Source organism: Cyprinodon tularosa, unplaced genomic scaffold (genome assembly GCF_016077235.1).
Source record: "Cyprinodon tularosa strain WSP-4 unplaced genomic scaffold, ASM1607723v1 ctg26, whole genome shotgun sequence".
NCBI classification, from domain to species: Eukaryota; Metazoa; Chordata; class Actinopteri; order Cyprinodontiformes; family Cyprinodontidae; genus Cyprinodon; species Cyprinodon tularosa.
Window position 1 is genome coordinate 3,640,143 of NW_024038961.1, and position 24,158 is coordinate 3,664,300.

General features: G+C 36.6%; 1 protein-coding gene across 18 annotated transcripts in view; it reads left to right on the forward strand.

Moving 5' to 3' along the window:
• Positions 1-24,158, forward strand: part of LOC119785918 (potassium voltage-gated channel subfamily KQT member 4) — an 82,847-nt gene that overhangs the window by 51,066 nt on the left and 7,623 nt on the right. The window contains exons 2-13 of one of the 18 annotated variants that reach the window (XM_038288863.1): positions 7,388-7,478; positions 11,920-12,046; positions 12,177-12,352; positions 12,789-12,914; positions 14,138-14,248; positions 14,344-14,439; positions 14,511-14,599; positions 16,998-17,123; positions 17,453-17,473; positions 18,456-18,512; positions 21,200-21,429; positions 21,505-21,604. In XM_038288863.1, coding sequence (XP_038144791.1) covers positions 7,388-7,478; positions 11,920-12,046; positions 12,177-12,352; positions 12,789-12,914; positions 14,138-14,248; positions 14,344-14,439; positions 14,511-14,599; positions 16,998-17,123; positions 17,453-17,473; positions 18,456-18,512; positions 21,200-21,429; positions 21,505-21,604 — 1,350 coding nt within the window. Of the gene's footprint in view, positions 1-7,387; positions 7,479-11,919; positions 12,047-12,176; positions 12,353-12,788; positions 12,915-14,137; positions 14,249-14,343; positions 14,440-14,510; positions 14,600-15,277; positions 15,314-16,997; positions 17,124-17,452; positions 17,474-18,455; positions 18,513-21,199; positions 21,430-21,504; positions 21,605-24,158 lie in introns of all 18 variants that reach the window. The other 17 variants (XM_038288864.1, XM_038288873.1, XM_038288867.1 and 14 more) reach the window with 17 other exon arrangements.

Sequence of the window (24,158 nt, forward strand, 5' to 3'; positions counted from 1 at the left end):
GTTAAAGTAAAAAAAAAAACCAACACAAAAAAACGACCTATCAACATAAGTTAAAAGGATTTAAAAAAAATCAAATAGTATACTTTCTTAAATCTGCTCCTTTATTTTGACGTTTCCTCAATTCCCATAGCTTGACATATTGTATGTAAGACTCTGGATAAATCTCTGTCCTTTGGACGAATAGGACTTCAGAGCTAATATTTTTGCATTGTGATGAGAATATTGTGAAGCTACTTCGTGTCCAAAAATGGTCTTGGTATTTCTGAAGCAGAATCTTTGAATCTTACTATCTCAATCGACGAAGTAGCCAAAATCATCTCTGTCGGCTGTCCTTCAGCCACCACAGGCAAAGAAGGAATCGCCTTTTTAGGTCATTATTATCTCTGTTGGTTCCCTAAAGACGACTCTGCCTTTTCTATAAAACTCTGCATTTCTTCTGCCCTGTCTTACTGTTTTAATAATTTCTGTATAACTGGAAGTCGTCCCCCCCACACACTTATTTAAAGAGTTCTCAGAGTTTAATGGAAACAGAGGAAAGATACTAAAGAAAAACTTTGCATTGTACCAAATATACCAAGATTTTAAGTCTTTTGTACATATATATTTCTTGGAACACTTTAATGTCAAAAATGCCCCTGTGATTTGGTTAATCACTCCAAACTTATAACTCTGTGGACGTTTTGTCTGTATTTTATAAAAGCCATGCAGCTGATTCGACTGTTTTGTGCCTTGTTTCCTGTCATAAAGAATGAGTCAATAAAAGAAACCATCAGAGAGGCCACCTAATCTACTCGTTGTGGACGTGCATACGCTGCGCTTTGAGTTAATTGAGGGGGAAAAAGTCAGACAGTTTAGTCAGCACATTACTCAGCTGATGAATGACCAAAATGTATTTTCTACACAGAGTCATCAGGGTAGTTTTTTGTTGTTTGTTTTAAACTAACCAGTGCTTTTATGAAGCATAAATTGGCCACTGTGTACGCTTCGCCAGACTGAGAAATTATACAGTGGTAACTCAGGGTGTCTGCTTTTTCCCGCTTGGTGTCCGGTGTCTTCCTAGCTCTCTGAGGTCCACTTTGTCTTTCTATTTGTGGCGACTCACCAGCTACAAACTGTGGCTATGCAGGCGGCAAAACAATAGCCGGAGAAGCTGCACACCAAGTCCTCAATTACATGTGAGGATGAAATTTTTTATCTTTGGAATATGGGGAGCCTGAATGGTACATTTACAACAGTTAAACTTTTCAGAAATGGTTCTTTTCAACATAATTGGCACCAAAATTGTTGACACTGCGGTTAAAATAATCTCCCTGGAGATCTACAGATGCAGGTTTACTAAGGCCGATATGTGCTTTTTGTTTTTTTGGGGCCCATTTGTGAAGCTGACGTAGCTTTTTCTTCCTCCATTTCATTAAAATTATGCTATGATAAAAACATTTATATTTCCCAATTCTCAACTTAAACAAAAAGGAAACATTTATTGACAAATAAAACTAAATATTACCAATGTATAGCAAATGGAGTGAGCGACAATGCAGACACTTTTCTCTGTCTCAAGGCATGGCTGCTCAATGCACTAGTGAATCAAACATGAATATGTGAGCTGATACAAATACTATGAAAGAAAAAATGCTAATATTGGCCCAAAATGGCTGATGTATCGATCCAACTCTAAATCTCAGACTGATAAAGTGAAAAAGAAGTCAATCTTTGATCTGAGTACATTATATTTTGATAGGGGGGAAAAAGTACCACTTGCCAATTACCTTGCCACAATTACTGTACCAATAACTCCCTAATACGTCTCTCCTTGTGTTATAAACCTGATGTTACACAGAAGCTAATTCTGCTCAGAACCACTCTTTGTTACAGGGAAAGAAAATAAATAAATGTGCAAGAAGGTACATACCTATTGAAAAGAAAACATAAAACTGTTTTAGCATTTCCAAAACTTGCTCAAATCTACAGTTGGGATACAATAACAAAACAGTTTGAAACAAGTTAGGCTGTGACAAACTCCACTCCTGGAGAGAAATATCAGCTGTCCTGCTGCCATCAACACCTTTGTTTATAGATTATAGAGGTTGGCCTGTTTTTCAGTGTAGTCCTGTTTCTCTGACTGTGACTGGCTGGATGTGCTCTCCTCTTCGTCTGACATAGGAGCTGGTTCTGAGCTCGTTTGCCTGGCTGTGAGTTTCCTGGATGGTATCTCTGCTGGTTTCTGTATGTCTGCTTCTGTCTTCTTGAACCCCAGTCGGCCTCGGCAGATGGCCGCTCACACTAAGCCTGGTTCTGCTGGAGGCTTCTTCCTGTTGCTTGGTGTGAGGGTTGCCTTTGAGCCAATGAGTCGATGCAATCAACTGGTTTTCCTTAGAAATTTCAAACAATCTTACTGTACAATCTGGTTGAATTGTCTCTTTAAAGTGCCTTGAGATGACGGGTTGTGAATTGGGGCTATATAAATAAACTCAATGAATTAAATGAAGACCAGAGATTGTGTAGCCACTTTTCACATTGAGAAAGATGGCGAAGAACCTCAGCAAAGGGGGCATTTTAGGTCTCCAAGTCTCTGTAACAGCTGATTTAGTTTCAAATTCAAATGTTTTCCAATTTGCAATACTGAAGGGTGCTGTATATAGCATTTAGTATACATCCAGGTCCTGTACAGCTCATTGAATTTGGATGAGCGGTCTAATGAGGCTACTTTGTTTGACTAAAACAAATAAAACAACAGTAAGTAATGTTTATTTATATCGCACCTTTCTCATACGAGCGTCACAAAGGGCTGTACAATAAGAGGCATAAAATACCAAGCAGCACCATATAAAATACATATAGACAAAATAAAAGTGTTCTCCCTTTTGGTACCTCTATTATGATCTTAAGAGAAAAGCTTAAATGGATTTAAATGTATTGGAATACTGGCACATAATACATCAAACTTTCAATTTCATTATACTTTATCACCTATACTGTCTGTTATATTTTTGACCAAATATTACTACTTGTTTGGAAGAAAAAACAATATTCAACTCAACACGTTGGCTAATATAAACAGAAAAATTTCTTCTTTTGAAAATTAGGTTGTTGCCTACCTTTTTCCACTAAGTTCTTTTGGATATATCAATTTACGTTATTTTAATGTCTTCAATAAGCTAAAAACAGTGCAGCCAATATGAATGATGAAAAAGAATCTAAAAAAATACAGATCATAGAAAGGCAAGGAACTATGCGGTAGAGAGCAGGTATAATGAAAATGGAAAACAATTACTGTTGTAGTCTAATATATGATAAGCCTCTTCATATTATCTTAATATTTAACAAATTTGGTAGGCACTTCCTCTAAAATGTAGTCACTGAAAAAGTGTTTTCCTGTTTTGTAATTTCAAATTTCAGTTTATCTAAATTAAACTAAAATATTTTTAACAGAATACATTTTTCTCCCACAAGTTTATAGTGATTCATTCTTAACTTTTCTTCTCAGCAGTAATGTTTTGCTGAATGAAATAATTGCCAAGCTAAAACTTCTGTCTGAAAAAACTTTGGGGAAAAATGAACTGTTTATACCAGCATGATAGCAGCCTATACACAAAGCCCCGTTATTCACAATTTATGGTGTTTTATTTCATTGTAGCACTCAAGCTGAAGTGGGATAGTGATTTTGTCCAAGCGGATTTTCACCTTCTTAAAAATGACAGTTTGTACATAGATACCTATTTTTAACGCTTTAAGATGCAATGACACCATCTCATACTTTTACAGAGCACTAACTAAAATAATAAAAGCAGTTTGGCCCCTAAATTCAGACAATCTACTGAATTTATTTGCATCCATGTAGCCCACCAAACAAGCACCGTCATTATCATTAACAGAGGTGAGTAGAGTAGAATAGAAGCAATACTTTAAAATAAATGTACTTGGAGATGAAAAACAATTGTGCAGTCAAATGACTACTAAAAATTATTTTACACAAAAATATTCAAATAAATTATACTAGTTTACCCACTTCAGTATATGAACTAATTAAGTTCAATTTCTGAAAAAATATGATGCTCAGTGAGAAGGTATTATTTATTCATCAGAATCAGTGGTAAACAGACACCACTGCAAAATTGGAACTTTCATCCAAAAGGAGTTCAACATACAAACAGATTTTTCTGTGATTATGAAGGAGAACAACTTGGAGCTCAAAACCCTAAAAACAGTTTAGGTGGTTGTGGACTTCAGGAAGAATTCAGCCCCACATATCCCCATCACCCTCTGTGACTCCACAATTGACACTGTGAAGTCGTTCCGCTTCATGGGAACTATCATCTCACATGACCTAAAGTGGGAGATGGACATCAACTCCCTCACAAATAAAGCCCAGCAGAGGATGTACTTCCTGCGGCAGCTGAAAGAATTCAACCTGACAAGGACAATGATGGTGCACTTCTACTACTCCATCAGTAAGTCCATCCTCACCTCCTCCATTGTCATCTGGTACGCTGCTGCCACCGCCAAGGACAAGGGCAGACTGCAGCGTGTCATCTGGTCTGCAGAGAAGTTGATTTGGTGCAATCTTCCATCTCTCCAGGATCTGTACACCTCCAGGACTCTGAGGCGTGCAGGGAAGATTGTGGCTGATCCCTCGCACCCCAACCACACACTATTTCAGATACTTCCCTCTGGCAGGAGGCTGCGGCCCATCATAAACAAAACCTCAAACCACAAGAACAGTTTCTTCCCATCCGCTACCAGCCTTATCAACAAGGCCCAGGGACCCACGTGACACTGCCTCTCTCCCTCCCTCATTCAGGACCTAGAAGCAACACCAACGAAGCATCTCCAGACCTCCTATGTTACATTAGACTTAAAATTAGACAGACTTTATCATTTTGTACACAGAGTGTATACAAAAAAAAAAAATTTGTTCAGTACAGCTCTCAAGACATCTTCATCTTTTTTTTTTTTGTAACGCACATCTGACTGTGTATATGGCTATATACTATATATTGTATATAGCATATTTGTTTTATATTGTATAAGCTGATATATATATATATATATATATATATATATATATATATATATATATATATATATATATATATATATATATATATATATATGTGTGTGTGTGTGTGTATATATGTGTATGTGTATATATATGTGTGTATGTGTATATATATGTGTGTATGTATATATATATGTGTGTGTGTATATATATATATGTGTATGTATATATATGTGTATATATATGTGTATATATATATATGTGTATATATATATATATGTGTATATATATATGTGTGTATATATGTATATATATATATGTATATATGTATATATATATATGTATATATATATATGTGTATATATATATATATGTGTATATATGTATATATATATATATATGTATATATATATATATGTGCATATATATATATGTGTATATATATGTGCATATATATATATGTGTATATATATTAGTGCTGTCAATCGATTAAATTTTTTAATCGCGATTAATCGCATCAATGCCTTAGTTAACTCGCGATTAATCGCATTTTAATCGCACATTTTTTTCCTGATTGAAAATCATTTAAATACTCTCGATGACATACAAAAAAGTACATACAGGCTAGGTTTGTGCCAATGTTCTTTTTTTAAAATGAAAACAGGTCACAGATACTGATTTATGCCATAGAAACATATGGCAAGAAGATGGGGAGGCATGTAGCAAAAAATAACAAATATGTAGCCAAAAAAAAAAGGCCCTGAAAACAGGCTGATGTAAAAGACAGTCTTTACAGTTAATACAGTCTTTTGAACAAAGACAAGCATTTTACCCTACTGCTATAAAATTTAGTAGAGTTAACATTAGATGTTAATTAACCAAGGTAATAATGAACAATTTTCAATCAATACATCAAAATCAATAGACAGACATCACTAGATGGAGGTCGTCTATGCTCTAGAAAGTTACTTTTCAGCCTCTTAACAAAAATGAGAACACACACCCACCCACCCACAAACACACAGACACACCCACCCACACACACACGATACCGACCTGTGGCGTACACAGACGGCAAGAGTGCTGCTACGAGATTCCATTTCACCTCAGTAATCAGTTTTCTCACCGTATTTCAGGTTGCTACTAGTTACCAGACACTCAACTTGTTTGTTGGTGGTGGGGCTTAAAGAAAAGGCACTAGCGTCACCCAGTGTATGAGCGTCTTTTTCCCTTGAGGAGCTCCGCTCTCGAAGCCTATGATAAATGCATACACTGGGGGGAAATAGCCCCGCCTCCCCGCAGGCTGCAGCGGGATGTACTTGGAAAATTGTACCATAAAACCACATAGCGTTAATCTCACGTTAAAAAAATTATCGCAGTTAAAATGGCCTCGCGTTAACGCGTTAATAACGCGATAATTTTGACAGCACTAATATATATATATATGCAGAGATGGGAAGTAACGAAGTACAAATACTTCGTTACTGTACTCAAGTAGATTTTTCTGATATTTTTACTTTACTTTACTACTTATTTTTATGGCGACTTTTTACTTCTACTCCTTACATTTTTACACAAATATCTGTACTTTCTACTCCTTACATTTTAAAAAATTGGCTCGTTACTTTAGTTTTGAATCATTTCAATGGAGTTACCGTTATTATTTTTCACGTCATCAATACCAAATTCAATCTAATTGGATGGGAATCTACGTTGCATTTGACGCACCACTACAAGATGAATCGACAGATTCGGCAGTATTCATTCGCGGCAAATCATTGCAGCTTGGTGGCGTTAGCATAGTAGCATGGACGACGAGATGATTGCCAATAGGACTAGATCTCCTTTGCGTTCATTTTCAGACATCCATTTAAAATGTAGGCAACGGCATGAAAAAAGTGGTTTCTACTTTTACTTTTATACTTTAAGTAAATTTACAAGCCTGTACTTTGTTACTTTTACTTGAGTAAAGAAGTTTAATCAGTACTTCCACTTTTACCAGAGTATTTTTTAACACAAGTATCTGTACTTTTACTCAAGTACGGAAAGTGAGTACTTTTGCCATCTCTGTATATATGTGTATATATATATGTGTATATGTGTATATATATATATGTGTATATATATATATGTGTATATATATATATGTGTATATATATATGTGTATATATATGTATATGTTCTGGTTTGTTTTATGATTGTCAGTCACACTGTCAGTAAGGCCTGCACAATTTTATATGTTTTATTGTGCTTGTATCTGGTTTTCTGTAATATTTGAATGTCAATTCAAAATGTGTTTCTGCTGCATATCTAAAACAAAAATAGGTGCTGAAAATTTCAGGTATAAAATCAGCAGCTGCTTCATTAACAAAAAAAAAATGTGTGTTTCAGTTTTCTTCTAGTCTTCAGCTGCTTGGTGTTGTCAGTGTTCTCAACCATCCCCGAACACCAAAAGATGGCCAACCAAGGCCTCTTTATCCTGGTAAGACCCCGTATTTAACTCTTTTGACACATACAGTTGAAATTTATTAGCACACATTTTCATGGTCTCACTTACTCCTTTGTAAACATACAGGTGCTGGTCATAAAATTAGAATATCATGAAAAAGTAGATTGATTTCAGTAATTCCATTTAAAAAGTGAAACTTGTATATTATATTCATACATTACATACAAACTCATATATTTCAGATGTTTATTTTGTTTAATTTTGATGATTACAAATGACAACAAATGAAAATCTCAAATTCATCATATCAGAAAATTAGAATATTGTGAAAAGGTTCAAAATTGATGGCCCCTGGTGCCACACTCTAATCAGCTAATTAACTCAAACCACCTGCAAAAGCCTTTAAATGGTCTTTCAGTCTAGTTCTATAGGCTACACAATCATGGGGAAGACTGCTGACTTGACAGTTGTCCAAAAGACGACCATCGACACCTTGCACAAGGAGGGCAAGACACAAAAGGTCATCGCTAAAGAGGCTGGCTGTTCACAGAGCTCAGTGTCCAAGCACATTAATAGAGAGGCGAAGGGAAGGAAAAGATGTGGTCGAAAAAAGTGTACAAGCAAGAGAGATAACCGCACCCTGGAGAGGATTGTGAAACAAAACCCATTCAAAAATGTGGGGGAGATTCACAAAGAGTGGACTGCAGCTGGAGTGAGTGCTTCAAGAACCACCACACACAGACGTATGAAAGACATGGGTTTCTGCTGTCGCATTCCTTGTGTCAAGCCACTCTTGAACCACAGACAGCGTCAGAAGCGTCTTGCCTGGGCTAAAGAGAAACAGGACTGGACTGCTGGTGAGTGGTCCAAAGTCATGTTCTCTGATGAAAGTAAATTTTGCATTTCCTTTGGAAATCAAGGTCCCAGAGTCTGGAGGAAAAGAAGAGAGGCACTTCATCCACGTTGCTTGAAGTCCAGTGTAAAGTTTCCACAGTCAGTGATGGTTTGGGGTGCCATGTCATCTGCTGGTGTTGGTCCATTGTGTTTTCTGAGGTCCAGGGTCAACGCAGCCACATACCAGGAAGTTTTAGAGCACTTCATGCTTCCTGCAGCTGACCAACTTTTTGGAGATGCAGATTTCATTTTCCAACAGGACTTGGCACCTGCACACAGTGCCAAAGCTACCAGTACCTGGTTGAAGGACCATGGTATCCCTGTTCTTAATTGGCCAGCAAACTCTCCTGACCTTAACCCCATAGAAAATCTATGGGGTATTGTGAAGAAGAAGATGCAATACACCAGACCCAACAATTCAGAAGAGCTAAAAGCCACTATTAGAGCAACCTGGGCTATCATAACACCTGAGCAGTGCCACAGACTGATCGACTCCATGCCACGCCGCATTGCTGCAGTAATACAGGCCAAAGGAGGCCCAACTAAATACTGAGTGCTGTACATGCTCATACTTTTCGTGTTCATACTTTTCAGTTGGCCAACATTTCTATAAATCCTTTGTTTTTATTGGTCTTCAGTAATATTCTAATTTTCTGATATGATGAATTTGAGATTTTCATTTGTTGTCATTTGTAATCATCAAAATTAAACAAAATAAACATCTGAAATATATGAGTTTGTATGTAATGTATGAATATAATATACAAGTTTCACTTTTTAAATGGAATTACTGAAATCAATCTACTTTTTCATGATATTCTAATTTTATGACCAGCACCTGTATGTGTACTGTGTGGTTTGATCGTAGAGGCACTTGTGTAAGCAGTTGAGAGGATTCAGGTGATGTTGACTTTGCAGGAAATCACAGACATGATGCACTAATCCTAAAAGCCATCCCTTAATCGCATCCCTTCTTCTGTCATTTAGCTGCTTTAGTGAAAACTAATGGATGCTCGCTTTTCCTTCCAAACCTGACTCATCCACCTCCTCTCTTCTCTTCTCCTACCTTACTCATCATTATGTGTCTTTTAACAGCAATGTTCCTGACTTTCACTTTCATTCAGTTTACTCTGTCCATCAATCACCTGGGCCATTAGCAGCCAATTTGCCTTCAGTGGACTTAACCTACACTGTAGCCTTCATTTGATCAGATGGCATTTTGGTATGGGCAACCCATAAATCTACAATAACAAATGTAAACAAACACAAAGCTGCGAATTACATTTTGTTCTCATTTATTATAAATAACCATTTCAATTCCTCTAATTGAATATTTTCGAACTGTGTAAGGGTGTATGTAGGATTTTTAAAGTCTTAATCTGCGTAAGCATAGAAGATATGCTTTGGTACAGTAACCTTAAATGAAAAAGATTTATTGGTACTCAGAAAATATTTGATACATACATTTAAGATACATACAGGGCATAATGTAATACCTTTGTATTTGAAAAGAGAAAAACACAACTACTCTTTGTGGGAGTCAAGTACTAGAATATTATCTAGATTTTATACATTGGGTTTAGCATTAATCTAGAATAAAACACTGCAAAATTTAAAGGTACAGTAGCATTGAAGTAAGTATTCAGATAATTTTATACCTGTGCTTCTGTTTGTGAAGCAAACTTGCAGATCCAACTTTACAGAAATACTGCTTGTATCTTCATTGATGTAGTTGTATAAAAATGTTGCCTAATTGGAGCTTCCTGCTTAAAGTATTTCCAAACAGCCAAATCTGATTGTGTTTTAAGCATTAGGAATTGTGTTTTAGCCAGCTGTCACACAGTGCACACTGACATGCAGGGGAGGGATAGAGCTGCATTTGCCCAACGTAAAATGCTTCATACAGTTACAATCGTTCTAGCATTTTTATGGACCCACAGGCACAGTGTAACATAATTTTGAAGCCAAAATTATTTTCAAAATCTTGATATTACTCAATGCTGGTCAATAAATATATTACCTGACTATTCTGTTGGTGTAGCTCCTGCCAAATAATGACTTTGTTTTAGTTTTACAGCTAGCGGACTGCTGACATTGATGACCTAATAAACGGGATGACCAACAACAGAGCAACACCCCATTGGTGTGGCAGGAGAGCGCAGAGAATATCCCCACTTCTTTTATTTAAATAGACATTACAAATAATGCACATCATTTAAACTTGTCAAATGAAATAACAGCAATTGAGCAACATGCCAATGGCTAGATACTGGAGCTCTGCCCTACAAGAAACCTTCTTCTGGCCTATTTAACACAAAATAATACCATAAAGTACAAAAATACAGCCCTCTAATATATATATTTAAAAAGAAAAGAAAAAAAAGAAATATATATATATATATAAATATAGAGATATAGATATAGATATATATATATAGATAGATATATATCTATATAGATATATATATATATAAATATAGATATATATATATAAATATAGATATATAGATATCTTTTGTGACAGTAAATCAGATTAATTGTGATTAATTGATTATTGAAATAATTGTTGAATTACTAAAACATGTTTTCAGCTGACAGAGTGACCAACCTTGAGGTGCAATTTTACCAAAATTGTAAAAAAAAAATAAAAAACTTCTGTCTATAAATATGCACTATCCAGAACAAAAATCTCCTTTTAGGAACCTTTGGCTATCGAATTATTAATTGATTAATCGAAAAATAATCAACAGTTAGTTTGTTAGTTGTAATTGTTTGTTTATATCACAACACATCAATTGAGATAAATATTGGCTGCATATAGTTGCCTTTATTGCTCAAATGTTTTACCTTATTTTAATATTTCTTAATCTGATGCTACAATATGCAGTTTATTGGTCTACGCTTCTGAAAGCTAACTCACCTCGACACGAGGAACACTTGGGGATTTATCTATCTGTATAATTTGTTTTATCATTATAATAATCTAATTGCTCGAAGGCAGTTATGAGCATGTATAGAACACTGAACTTTTAAAACATGATACAACTACTGATGAAGAAAAAAACCTATAGCACCAGCTTTACAGCAACTAAGCTTTTACAGCACCAGTGCTATAACATAACTTTTTAGATCTTTCAATCACCATGTTTCCTTTAAAGTCCCTAAGGGGTTAGCTTCCTCTTAGAAAGGCCCAGTCTGTTTTGATTGGTCAGCTTCAACAACAGCAGCCAAGACCCCCGTTTTCACACAATATTGTTTGATCTTTTCTGTAATTTATGTTCATTGAAGGAGAGATGGGAAACTTTTTTGCTTCCTATAAGAAGGTAGAAAGGGTGACCAGCCTGATTTCATATTTAAGTGTTGCTTGTTAAAATGCTAAACATGTGTTTGCTGTAAATACAAAGACTTACCTGCAATGTAAGAACAAGCATAAAGAATGCAATTACAAAAAAACAAAAAAAACAGCGAATGTGTCATTTTCTCATGGATGTTAACTAGATGTTAAAAAAAGTGAAAAAGTTATGTTTGTGAAGCATGGATATAGATTGCAAAATATTTTTTTTTTGTATGTGATTTACAGGAGTTTGTAATGATCGTAGTGTTTGGCTTGGAGTACTTCATCAGGATCTGGGCCGCTGGCTGTTGTTGCAGATACCGGGGATGGCAGGGACGCCTGAGATTTGCCAGGAAGCCCTTCTGTGTCATAGGTGAGAGTCTGTGTGTGAATAGTTAATCAAAGCCAATAGTTCTCTCCGTTTCTGTGGACAACATTTGTAAACATCATCTCAATGTGACCTTTTCCCTTCTTTCTGTGTCCGTCTGCCTGGTTCCCTGCAGACTTCATCGTTTTTGTGGCGTCACTAGCAGTAATTGCTGCAGGGACGCAGGGCAACATCTTCGCCACGTCAGCCCTGCGCAGCATGCGTTTCCTGCAGATCCTGCGTATGGTTCGTATGGACCGACGAGGAGGCACCTGGAAACTTCTTGGCTCCGTCGTTTATGCTCACAGCAAGGTGGAAAAGAAAAACTGCTTTGTTTTTTCTGCTAAATAATAACTCTTTAAAATATATTAGAGGAATAAAAGGTTGTATTAAGCATCCCACTTGGGTGGGATGTCTTGAAGCTAACTGAGGATTACCTGGTAATTGATTCTCCCTGTCTTAAAACATGCATCTTACTTGGAGCTACTTGCTCTGGGGTACTTCCTTCGCTGACTAAAGTGATGCATACACTATACTGTCAGCATTATGTTGTGAGCTACAATGAGGATGATTAACTGCTAAAAAAAAAACAAAAAAAAAACCTTTCCAAATGCAATGATGCAACCATGTTAAAGTGCAAGCCAAAAGCAATCATGTGGTGAACATAGCCACTAATGACAGCAGGGATTTGGATGGTAAATATGCTGCTGCTAGCTGGTGTGATCCATGTCCTTTCTGTGTCTGACAGGAGCTGATTACAGCCTGGTACATAGGTTTCCTGGTGCTGATATTTGCTTCTTTCCTTGTCTACCTGGCTGAAAAAGACATCAACTCAGATTTTGTCACCTATGCAGACTCCCTCTGGTGGGGAACTGTAAGTACTGCAAAATACACCAACTTTGCAGGTTCTTTTCCTGTCCAAACACTTGTCATTCTCTTTTGGACTAATGGTGAATGCATTTTCTATAGACTTTGTATTACATTGAATGATTATAGGGTATTTAGGGCATTTTCTTAAACATAAAACTAGAAGTTGCACAAAAAAATTCCTTAAACTCTAATTATAGGTGATTTAATCATAAACTATATTAAGGTGGTACAGGGTAATGATGCTTATTGTTTATGCAAGGTAGCTTTAGTATATGTTATTAATTACTGCTTTGCTTTATTTATAAATCGTGATGGCAATTTTGATGTTCCATCAACAAACCTTTGATTGTTTTATTAGGATTTTACATGATAGATAAACATGAAGCATCTATAACTTTCCTAAAAATAATAAATCTAAAAGGTTTGACCCAAATTTTTATCCTGTCCATTGCAGCAATGCTTAGTAGAGGTGCTTGCTATGTTTTTTTTTTTTTTTCAATCTTTTTACACGTAAAGAAAATACTTTCAGCTGATTCTTACTCAAAACAGTAATTAATGTTAGATAGGGTTTAACATATTAACAGCATTTCTAAAGTCACAGATTTTAAATCAGATTTGGTCTAGACTTCCCCTCACCCACTTTATGACATAATCAGGCTTTGATCTAGGATGTGCAATTGGAGCTCTAGCCCTAATATAGGTTCATTTTCATGCTAGCAGGAGAAGATTCAGTGTTGACTATTCTTTCACTATTAGCCTGACCAGCTTCCCCACAGCATTATGCTGCCACCATTTCACCATGGGGTTGGTGTGATCAATTCAAAGACAGGAATCTAACTTCATAGCCTATCCTGGCACTAAAATCCACGTCTTTGTTCCTTACCTGTCTGCTACAGTATGCCTCATGTTTTTTAAATGTAAGACCAAAAGCAAACAGTTTGATCTCTTCTCAGGTGACATCACCACCAGGTATACTTTTCATTGATTAGGGGTTTTCTGAAGGCTATGATAGATTTAATTCAGGGGTATAGGAGGAAATTGGGTTGTATACAATCAGAAATCTCACTTTTTTTTCTATTTTGCAAGAGAATAAAAGAAATTGTGGCTGAAAAGCAAAATTAGAGATGTTATGGGGAAAAATAATCACATGTCATAGAGTAGTAAGACTGTATAATTAACACATTGCTGTAGCTTGTGTTTGAGACCTGGATTTCTTCACACATTCAGATAACTTTGACCACAATTGGTTACGGTGACAAGACTCCACGTACATGGCAGGGCCGGCTTCTGGCTGCTGGCTTTGCCCTTCTGGGTGTCTCCTTTTTTGCCCTACCTGCTGTAAGTTTGCTGTATGTACAAATATCTGAGCATGGTGCTTTCTTTTACAAAAGAATAATGATCGAAACCGGCTTTTTCTTTTTTTTTCTCTTTAGGGAATCTTAGGCTCAGGCTTTGCCTTGAAGGTTCAAGAGCAGCACCGGCAGAAGCACTTTGAGAAAAGGAGGATGCCTGCTGCAAATCTCATACAGGTAATATGTATCCTTAATTATATATCCATAATTATTTGGGCAGTGTTGACTTTAGTTCTTTCTCCCTCTAGGCTGCATGGCGTCTCTATTCAACAGATGCAAAACACTCGTATCTAACAGCAACATGGTATTTCTACGACAGCATGTTACCTTCCTTCAGGTAGGTGTTGTCATCGGGCCTCTTGGTCTGCAGTGAGCTGACTCAACAAAACCCAGAAACCTGCGGTTGTACTTTTGTATAAAACACTGGCATTAAGAGATTCACAATCTCCCAAAAGGCTAAGAGGAAATATTAAAAAGTTGGATTTGATTTTATTCTCAATTACGTGTTATAAAGCAGCATTTTGTTATTATAACCGTCTTCAGTTAAGTTGGGATCAGGGTGAGATACATAACACAGATTTAATTACACATTTTTACCATTGTTATTTAGTTACTTTGAGTTTTGAAGCATTATTTTAATTTGCCATCTTTTATTTTAATAAGCATTTTTTGCTTTTTCATGTTTAACGTAGCAATAAAAAAAAAATAAAAAAACACCTAAAATATCTGGCATTTCTTCTATTTTGATAGAAAGAATGAAAGCTTGTTGGTGAGCTAACTTTTTACATTAAAGCCAAAAATGCAAGTTTTTAGGTGCAACAAATTTGTCCTGAAATTTGCATTATTTGAATAAGAGACATATTCTTGGATCAAACTGCAAAGTATTACGTGGGTTATTTTTATATACACATATCAAATTAACTGTCCACAAAAAGATTCCTCCTGAACACTGTATGTCCCAGTGAATTGAAACTTCTATTGTTGATATCCAGTAGCTGTTGTCTTCTAAATGTAGGGAGGAAGAAAATGAAGATAGGAGGAGACACTACAGGTGAAAAGTGTAATCATTCATTTTTTGTTCCTTATATTGATTGTTTCATATGAGGAGTTCCAGTAACCCAAACTAATCATAATTGGGACTGTCTTGATAAATGTTTATAATCTAACAGAACTGTTGAGATATATATGATATTTAAAAAAAATATATACTGATTTGATTAAATTTATTGGAACCAGTCTTTCTATAATGATTACTCTCATGATGCCATCAGGTATTTGTGAAGGGAAAAATATCCTTATGTAGAACAGAAATAAGTTACTGAGTAAATAAATATGTATGAAGCCCTTTTGGACTTGAATTAAGCTTATTTTAAAAGGACCATCTCCAATTAGAAACAAACTCCTTGGATTGAAAATTACCTTAAATATTTTTATTTACATTTAACTCTAAATCTGTCACAGGTTGAATTGTGGGCCTAACTTTGTTTGTGATTGGGCTAACCCTAGTCTATCTAAACACATAAACTCTAATTACTCAGAGGAAAGGAGCATGGGCCTAAACAACCCAAAATGCAAATTTTAACCTTCCATCTGATGGTTATTTGCCTTTAAAAACAGGAGTTTGAAGTACTGCCAATGGAAAAAGGGAGAACGTATAAATTATACAGCTGTTGAGTTCTACGTGGTTGAATTCAAAAGGAAAGGCTTTAATTCCACTGAATCATTTTGATGGCGTATTGTGCAGGGTTTCGTTTTAAAAAAACGAACATATTTTGATGCGTCACATTGTGCATGAAATACTAAATATATTTAGGACGTTCTCTAGATTTATTTAAAATCTCGAATTTGAATTACATGAATGACACAAAGTAGATAGACTAAAGTTAAAGTTGACAGGAATGCCACGCTTTTCTGTTAATTGGCAGATTTTAATTTTATGACTTAAACAGTGTTTTTTGCTTCACGACAAGAAACAAAGGAGAAAAAACCCACACATTTTCACAACTGCTTCTAAAACCTTCAAATAAATTTTCTGTATTTCAACATTCTTCTTAAAGTTTGACATAATTTTTTCAGTAGCAAAATTAATATTTTTCTCTCGAGGTGGCCATAATATTCCTTTGTACTTTTCATGTAAAGTATTTTTTATGTATTAATTTGACTAATTTTGATTTGCTTAAAAGGAGGGTAAAATTAGAAAAGTTCATCCAAAGGAAAATGTCTCCCTGATGAAAGTCGGAGTAGCCTTTGTGTTCAGGGCTCAAAATAAACTTTCTCAAAAGACAAATGAACAAAAATAGAAATTATGCTTTACTGCAAAAGCTAGAACAATATATTAATAAACCACCAGATCAAGGTAATATATATGTCTGGTGTAATATATGTATAGTTTATTCTCTGTTAATATTACACGGTTTGATGTTGGTGAATTAAATCATACTACCCCACTCCATATAGGACTTTTGGTAATTTAAGAAAGAAGCACATCCAAGAAGGAGAAACCTCCAACCAAAAGAAATAATTTCCCTTTAAACCTTTTTAATTTTCCTTCTTGATGAGAAAAGAGAGTACGTTTTGGACCCTGCATACATATACTTTCTATCATGTATCCCTCTTCTTTTAAGTGTTTTGGACCACTGAGTTGGCCTTTTTGTGGCTTTCCATTTGTTTTTGTTTTTTTCATTTTTATTTGTCATGTGTTTTGTTTTTTGTTCATTTTTGTACGTGGCTGTCAGGGAACTGACGCTACTGTTCAGTCACCTCCAGCGACAACGTAGCACCAAGAAGGTTCTGCAGAACTCCTACCACACGCTGCTGTCTGGGCTCCGGCCCTACAGCTCCCCCTATTTGTCGAGGGACAGGTAGGCACCTCACCACCTCTTACAGCCCTAAAGTTCATCCAAATAGGTGGCAAATCTCTCAACAGTCACACTGATCATCAGGCACAAGTTATTTTAGGACTGTCTAAAAGCAAAATGCATGGAGGTGTGGTTCCACTAACCGTCCTATACTAATTTGAGTTCACTGTGTTTCAGGCCCTTCTGCTTTTTACCGTCTTTGTCTGCAAAGCTCATACCTTGGCCATCTCTGCCATCTCTCGCTCCTCACTCACCAGTTTCCTCTTCCTCTCCTTCTTTCCCTTATGTCCATTCTGTCCTTTTCATGGCATCCATCCTCCATCTGTTCTCAGGAAGGCAGAAGTTCCATGCAGGTTTGTTCTTCACGCCATGAGCTGGCCTTGTAAACTAAATGGTATTATTAGTTAAAGCTTATTGGTTGGGATACATTTCGATCAACTCTAAAGTATTAAAAGGTATTTGCAGGCCTCTGGATGAAGGAAGCACGGCAAGGTATTTGACTAATGAATTATTTGATAAGATTTGTCATTTGAGGTCCTGTTGTCACACGTGATGGCTATACTTAGCGGGGAAACCCTTAACTGCTATTTGGCATCATTTTATTTGTTTTATAAATAACTCTTATCACCCCTTTCTAATCGAAAAGTTTCCTTCAGGATGCATATTTTCTTTGCTCTAAAATTATTTCAAATTATTAAGTTTAAAATGCCCATTTGGACCATTGAGAGAAAGAAATCACCTTGAGATACACTGAATACAGATTTGTGACCTATTTTAAATCTTGGCTCTTGAGGTCATACTACATAAGTAATTTTTCTAAAATTAAATGCTAAATGATTTAATCAAATAGCTAAACAGCTTATGATAACTATGAACATGGTTAGTGAGCTAGCATTATAGCAACCTTTACCAAATCTGACATGTTAACAAAGCTGACAGACGTAGAAAAACTAAAAGGATAAAGCAGACAAGCCTGTTTAGCCTTACTGTTATCTGCTAAAAGTATTGTTCTCATTCATCCTTGCTGCCTGAATGAGTGCAGATATGTCAGTCAAGCATAGAAAAGTAGAAAGTATTCTTCTTAAAGTCCTCGGGTCAATCTCCAACCTGGTACTATTTAGTTGCTTTATTGATCAGCCAAGGGGAATCATTTAAGTGTCTGATCTCTAGATCGAAACTTCTCCGTCCCTTTCTCTATGTTTTCTCTTTGCTACACCTTGTCCTCATGGGTTTATTGGGTACCCAAATTGCATCCAAGGACCTCCTCTACCCTCACTTCCACCACCCCCTTTCCACCCCTCACCGTCTTTCCCTCTGCCTTGTGTGTCTCCCCAGTCAGCTCCTTTCTAAAAAGCGAGGTCTCTTCCGGATTCATGCTGGCCGCAAGCAGAGGTACCCACAGCAACAATCCTGTGCACGGGGCACGCTAAGATGTCGCAGATCAATAACATGGCTCTTACTTCTTCAGCAACACATCCTGCCTACATTGCCTGAAGCACTCAAAGATTTGTGGACCGGGTGCAGTGGCCTTCTAAATGATTTCTTACAGTAATGCAAAAAAACATTCACAGCATGAGTTCCAGAAAGATGTTGCATTAATAATTGATATAAGATGCACTGTGTTAAATTAAAGTCCTTAAACAGGCATTGCACTCTGGTCCACAAATGAAATAAATATATAGTTTAAGGCCTGTTTTTTTTTTTTTTTTTTGTAAATACCTCAAAACTAGGACTATGCTAATATTGCTAATATTTGGAAATGTCCTAGTTGGTTTAAGCCCGCTGTTTGTTGCATTACAACCACAAACCTCATTGTACCATATTGAGTTTAAAATGACTGAGCAAGTCTAAAGTGAAAGTTTAAAATGTTCATCCTGTCTCGGAACTAAGGTCCATAAAGTTACAGCTTAACTATTTTTTGGGTGGGTCTTTATTGGATTTGCACATCCATATGCCATTTTTGTTATTTCACCAATTCTACTGTGGATGTAGTGTCAGGATCCTTCTGCAGCCAATAGAAATAGTTTCTTTCTCCCCCTAAATTTGTCTATTTATTTCTATTTATCTTCCCATCAACTCTTACTGTTTTTCTTGTCCCTAAAGAGAAAGAGCATACATGATTGTGTCACCTTTGTATGTCACAGTGGTGATGCACACCTCCTATAGTTAAATAGATTTAGTAAAAAAAAAAATGTTCAATTTAGGTCAACAGGACAGACCCTTTCTGTCCTTTTGACAAGAACGGGTCTTCTAAGGTGTGGATCTCTGCTGGCTTTCCAGCATAACTTTGAGCCTCTTGGTTGCCCTAGTAATGCTGCCCTCACCCAGATAGTCACTTTAGGTGTAGGCCAATTCTTTGTAGTCATGCTTTTGATGAAAACACAAAGATTAAGCCTTTTAGGATTATTTTGTAATCCAACCATGCTTTAAATATATTAAATACAAAGACGCTCCTTATGTTTCCCAATTTCAGTCCAAGCAAGTTGCTATTGGTCTATCACAAAAATCACAGGCTTATGGCTGTAATGTAACAATATGGGTTATGGATACTATTGCAGGGCAGTGTTTACATTTTCAGTAACCTGAATTTTCCTCTCGCCGAAGGTCTGTGATAGTATTAAAATTTTCACAAGGAAAACCCTTGTTTTGCTACTTTATATTTATTTTTCTGGAAAACAGTTGACACTTGTGTGCATGCTCTTCCTTTTCAAATCAGACACATCTCTCAATCAAATCAACACCTTTGTGTTGTGCTTCTACAGATTGAAGGTGATCCAGTTTGCATGCACTGTTCTCTCGATGTGCTGCTGAGAAATGTATGGTTTCCGATGCTCCAGGAGCATCCGCTTCTTTTCCATGTATGGCATGCAAAGGTCTTTCATGCTACCCCCCACATTCCCATTTTATTACTGTTTGTATGAAATGCTGCCTCCACTAAATATACTCTTGCTATTTGATTTCTAATTCAAATAGCCTGCTTATGTGTATCATACGCCAGGCAAAGAGTAAACCATCTGAAAAGATGTGAAAGTAAACGACCTGGCACTTACTTCTCTGCGGTGCATGACAGTAGCTCTGCCCATGGATCCGTGATAGTATATAACCTCTAAGCAGCTGCTGAGTGGGAGATCTCCACAAGAGCAGCTTTACTGGCAATGTTAGGAGTCAATCTTTTGTAGAGCCAGCCTGCCAAATAGCTTTCCTCTTGTAAGCGGTTGACCTCAAATAGCCTGACTTGGCTTGTGGTGATTGGTACTGAGTGTTTAAAAATGCCTTTTGTATTGCTGCCCTTTGAAGCCAATGTTCTCATACCTATACAGTTTGCTGAGGGGATTAAGGTGGTTTCTGTGATATTTGCAAAACCATTTTTTTTTTGCTGTTCAAGCACCTTAGTTGTAGTCTTTATTTGTATTTTGCTGATTCAGGGGCAAAGACAGAGATAACAGGGCATTCCTAAGGGCAGAAACGGTTATTATTGCACAGAGGTTCTCTTTAATTCAGCTGTTCTGACCTTCGCTTAATGTAAATCTTTGTTTCCTTGTTTTGTCAGTTTCATCATTTTAGTGACTGGTATAACAAGAACCCAAGTTTTTTCTGTTTCCTCTTCTCTACTAACAAACTCTTTTCTAACAGAATTAGGTTGTCATTCTGCTGTTTTCCAAATGCCACCTATTTTCCACATGGTGTGATGCTGCTCTTAACCCCAAAGGTGTTTTAGCGCAATGAAACCAAAGCAGACTGCTGTTTGAATAAAAGACACCTGGTGTCATTTAATTGATTTTCACATCAACAAAATGCCGATTTAGCTCTGATCATGGGCAAGCAATCCCAGCTTTTCAGATTCTCTTAGCAGTGACAGATAGTTTTGACATTTCCTGTTGACAAGTAGAAATATACAAGCCAAACTTCTTAAAGGAACTAGAAAAGGATATCCAGTTGTCTTCTGTTCAAGCACTGAGAGCTCCTCTTTTCCTCGCTGACTGAGAAATCCACACCAGAAAGAGAAGATTGAATGCCTGCCATTTTCCAAGAATACCAACATGTCTCCATCTATTTAACTACTTTAACCTCACTGTCAGCAGTAAAATGGGCTTTCGGGATCGGATCCGGATGAACAACTCCCGTTCATCCCAAACTATCCGAAACAAAGCCTCACCTCTGCCCCCCGGCTCCGGTGTTCGCCGCTCCCCCAGCCAGGAGAACGTACCTGAAGCCACCAGCCCTGGAAAGGTCCAAAAGAGCTGGAGCTTTAACGACCGCACTCGTTTCCGCACCTCCCTTCGCCTCAAGCCACGTCCACCTATTGATGGTAAGCTGATATTGCACATATTTTCAGAGCTTACAATAAATGTGTTAATGGTTGTCTTCTACTCATGCACGTCAGTGGAGGGATTGGGAGAGGAAAGCGTGGAAGACAAGTCATATTGTGATGTGGCCATGGACGAGGTGATTCCAGCAGTGAAGACGCTTATACGAGCTGTCAGGTGGGTCCTTTAACCAAGGGGATGCTTTCAACCCTAATTTATCTGCCGTCTTGACTCTCATCTTTAGGTTCACAATAAGAGATTATCTAATCTGAAAGCTGTTTTGACAAATCTCAAGACAGTTGTCAGTTTTGTTGACCTACAAGTAGCACTTGGTCAGCAGTGTCTGTTTTCTGCTTTATTTAGTTTCCATGGTAATCAACATCTTTGCTTCTTTTCCTGCTTTAGATTTTAAATCAGAACTTAAGCTTTCAACTGTCATTTAATGGGCTGATAACAACAAAAGTAGCCGTTTTGTATGTAGTCACTGGTGTTAACAAAATTCAAGGTATGAATGTAAGGAGGAGCACTTGTGGGGAAAAAGAACCTTTGTAGCTGTTTCTTTGTCACATTCTTATTGTTATTTAACTTGTCTTGATCTCTAAGCCATGATTAAGCTGTTTAGCCTCTGTCAGAGCAAACTGCATCCTTACGCTTCCATCCATTCCAAGCGAGCTGGCTGCTTCCTAAGTAGGTGAACATACAGTAGAATGTTTTGAATTGCTGCATCCACAGCAAAAAGTGTGGTTTTAGTCATAAACAATCACATTAAGCATGCTCATGTTTATACAGGCCAAAAAAAAAGAAAAAAGAAACGTATATAGTGTAACTAACATTTAGCTGATCAAGCAGAAGTGTCCACTTTAAGGTAACAGATCTACTGCAGGCATGGTTAGTTTCCCCATGTGACCTTGTCAGTCAGTGAGCCTAGCAGGCTGCAGTTGGTCACATGTTGATGGTGTGATGGGGATGCTTATTAGCAAATATACATAAACACAAAAAGACACAGATGAAAACAGTATCTAGATGGATCACAATATAATATGGCTGAAAGGGAAATTATGTTTTACCGCTCTGACAAGGTCAACTGTAGCACATTTTGATTAAGGGCTTTTAAGATATTTAAGCCAGTTTCTGATATTGTAGTATCTCTTCCTGAAATGGAAGCAATGCTGGAGTATGCCACTCAAGGACAGTTTTTGTAAATACAAAAATGTAAAAATAAACCACCCTATGATATAAATACAATAATAGTTCTTAATTTACCCAGTAAATATAACAATTGAATTAGAAGTGTACAGCCGGTGAGAAAGAGTTGCATGAAAGGTTTTTTTTAAAGAATATTTTTATCCAACATGATCCTCCATCATGGTTTGCTGTAGTACCAACACTTTCTTAAGGTCATGTGTCATGAAGAGGGACAGATGAACCCAGTATTCAAGGTGAGACAGCCAGTAGGAAACTGGAAAAATGTTTATTGAAATAAAAACATAAACAGACGCAACAAAAGTGGAGCTGCTGAGGATTTGTGGCTCGCTGCAAACACTCTTTCCTGTGGCCGCCAGGATCCAGACCAGGACATGAACCGTGGAGTAAACTAAAATACAACTGAACAGAGGGACTAACAGAGAAACTAATAATAATCTGGACCCGAACGCTCAGGCTGAACTGAATATAAAGAAAAGGAAACAGGGGAAAGGAATAAATGATAATTACAGCAGGGAGGGAAAATGGCAGGTGAAATAAATAAATAAACATTTAAGGTTGAGGAATCAGGCCAGATCATGACATGATGTGTTTCCTTTTGAGATGTTTTGTCTGCCATACGATCTGCCAAAATAGTTCTATAAAGGTAATAGCAGCCTTTTCTACAGCATTATGTGATGATATATTCCCTTTCAACCTATAAGACATAACATATTGCTAGATTACAGAATACATTACATGCATAAAGTTTACCTATCTTTCAGAGTTAAATCAAGACATTGTAGTTATTTTTTACTCCAAATTTCTTCATGTTTCCAAGTACTTGAGCTTTAGTTGTAGTTATTGGATGTTGGTGGATTTCTTCAGATTATCATCTTGCTTCAAATAAGGTTTAAGCCTCTTTGACAGGGAAATATTTAAAAGAAACTGCACGGAAAGCCATTACAGAAGGCAATCATTGACTTTTTGCAAAGAAATCAAAGGTCTGCTAGCTTGTAATGAATCTGCCTTCACATGAATTTGGCAGCAAATCATTCCAAGCATTTATGTCAAATGTTACTGATGAGAACAGCACTTTTATACTCTCTTCTGTTAACCAATTTTCTTCTCAGCGATATTCAAGATGTTGATATCAACACAAAAACAGTCCCCTGAGAAACCCTTTGGCTTTGCAGAGCTGATATGTTGCATTTTGGCCTCTTTAAAATCTATGATAGTTAAAAAAATAGAATGGAAAATTCCTTTTGTTGTCCCACAATTGGGTAAATCGTGGAGTTACTGCAGCAGAAAAAGGTGATAGCAAAAGCGGTCCCATAACGTGGACCACAGAAAAGTTTATAAAAATTACAGAATAAGCGACAGAGTTAAGAAAATATAAAATATTGTACTGTATAGTGTTTATACAATATAAATACTGTGCATCTGAAGAATAAATATTTTTACTGTAATGGATATGTGAAATTCAATTTAGTTTATTTATATTTGCAACACATGTCATCTCAAGGCCCTTTACAGTTCACTAAATCAT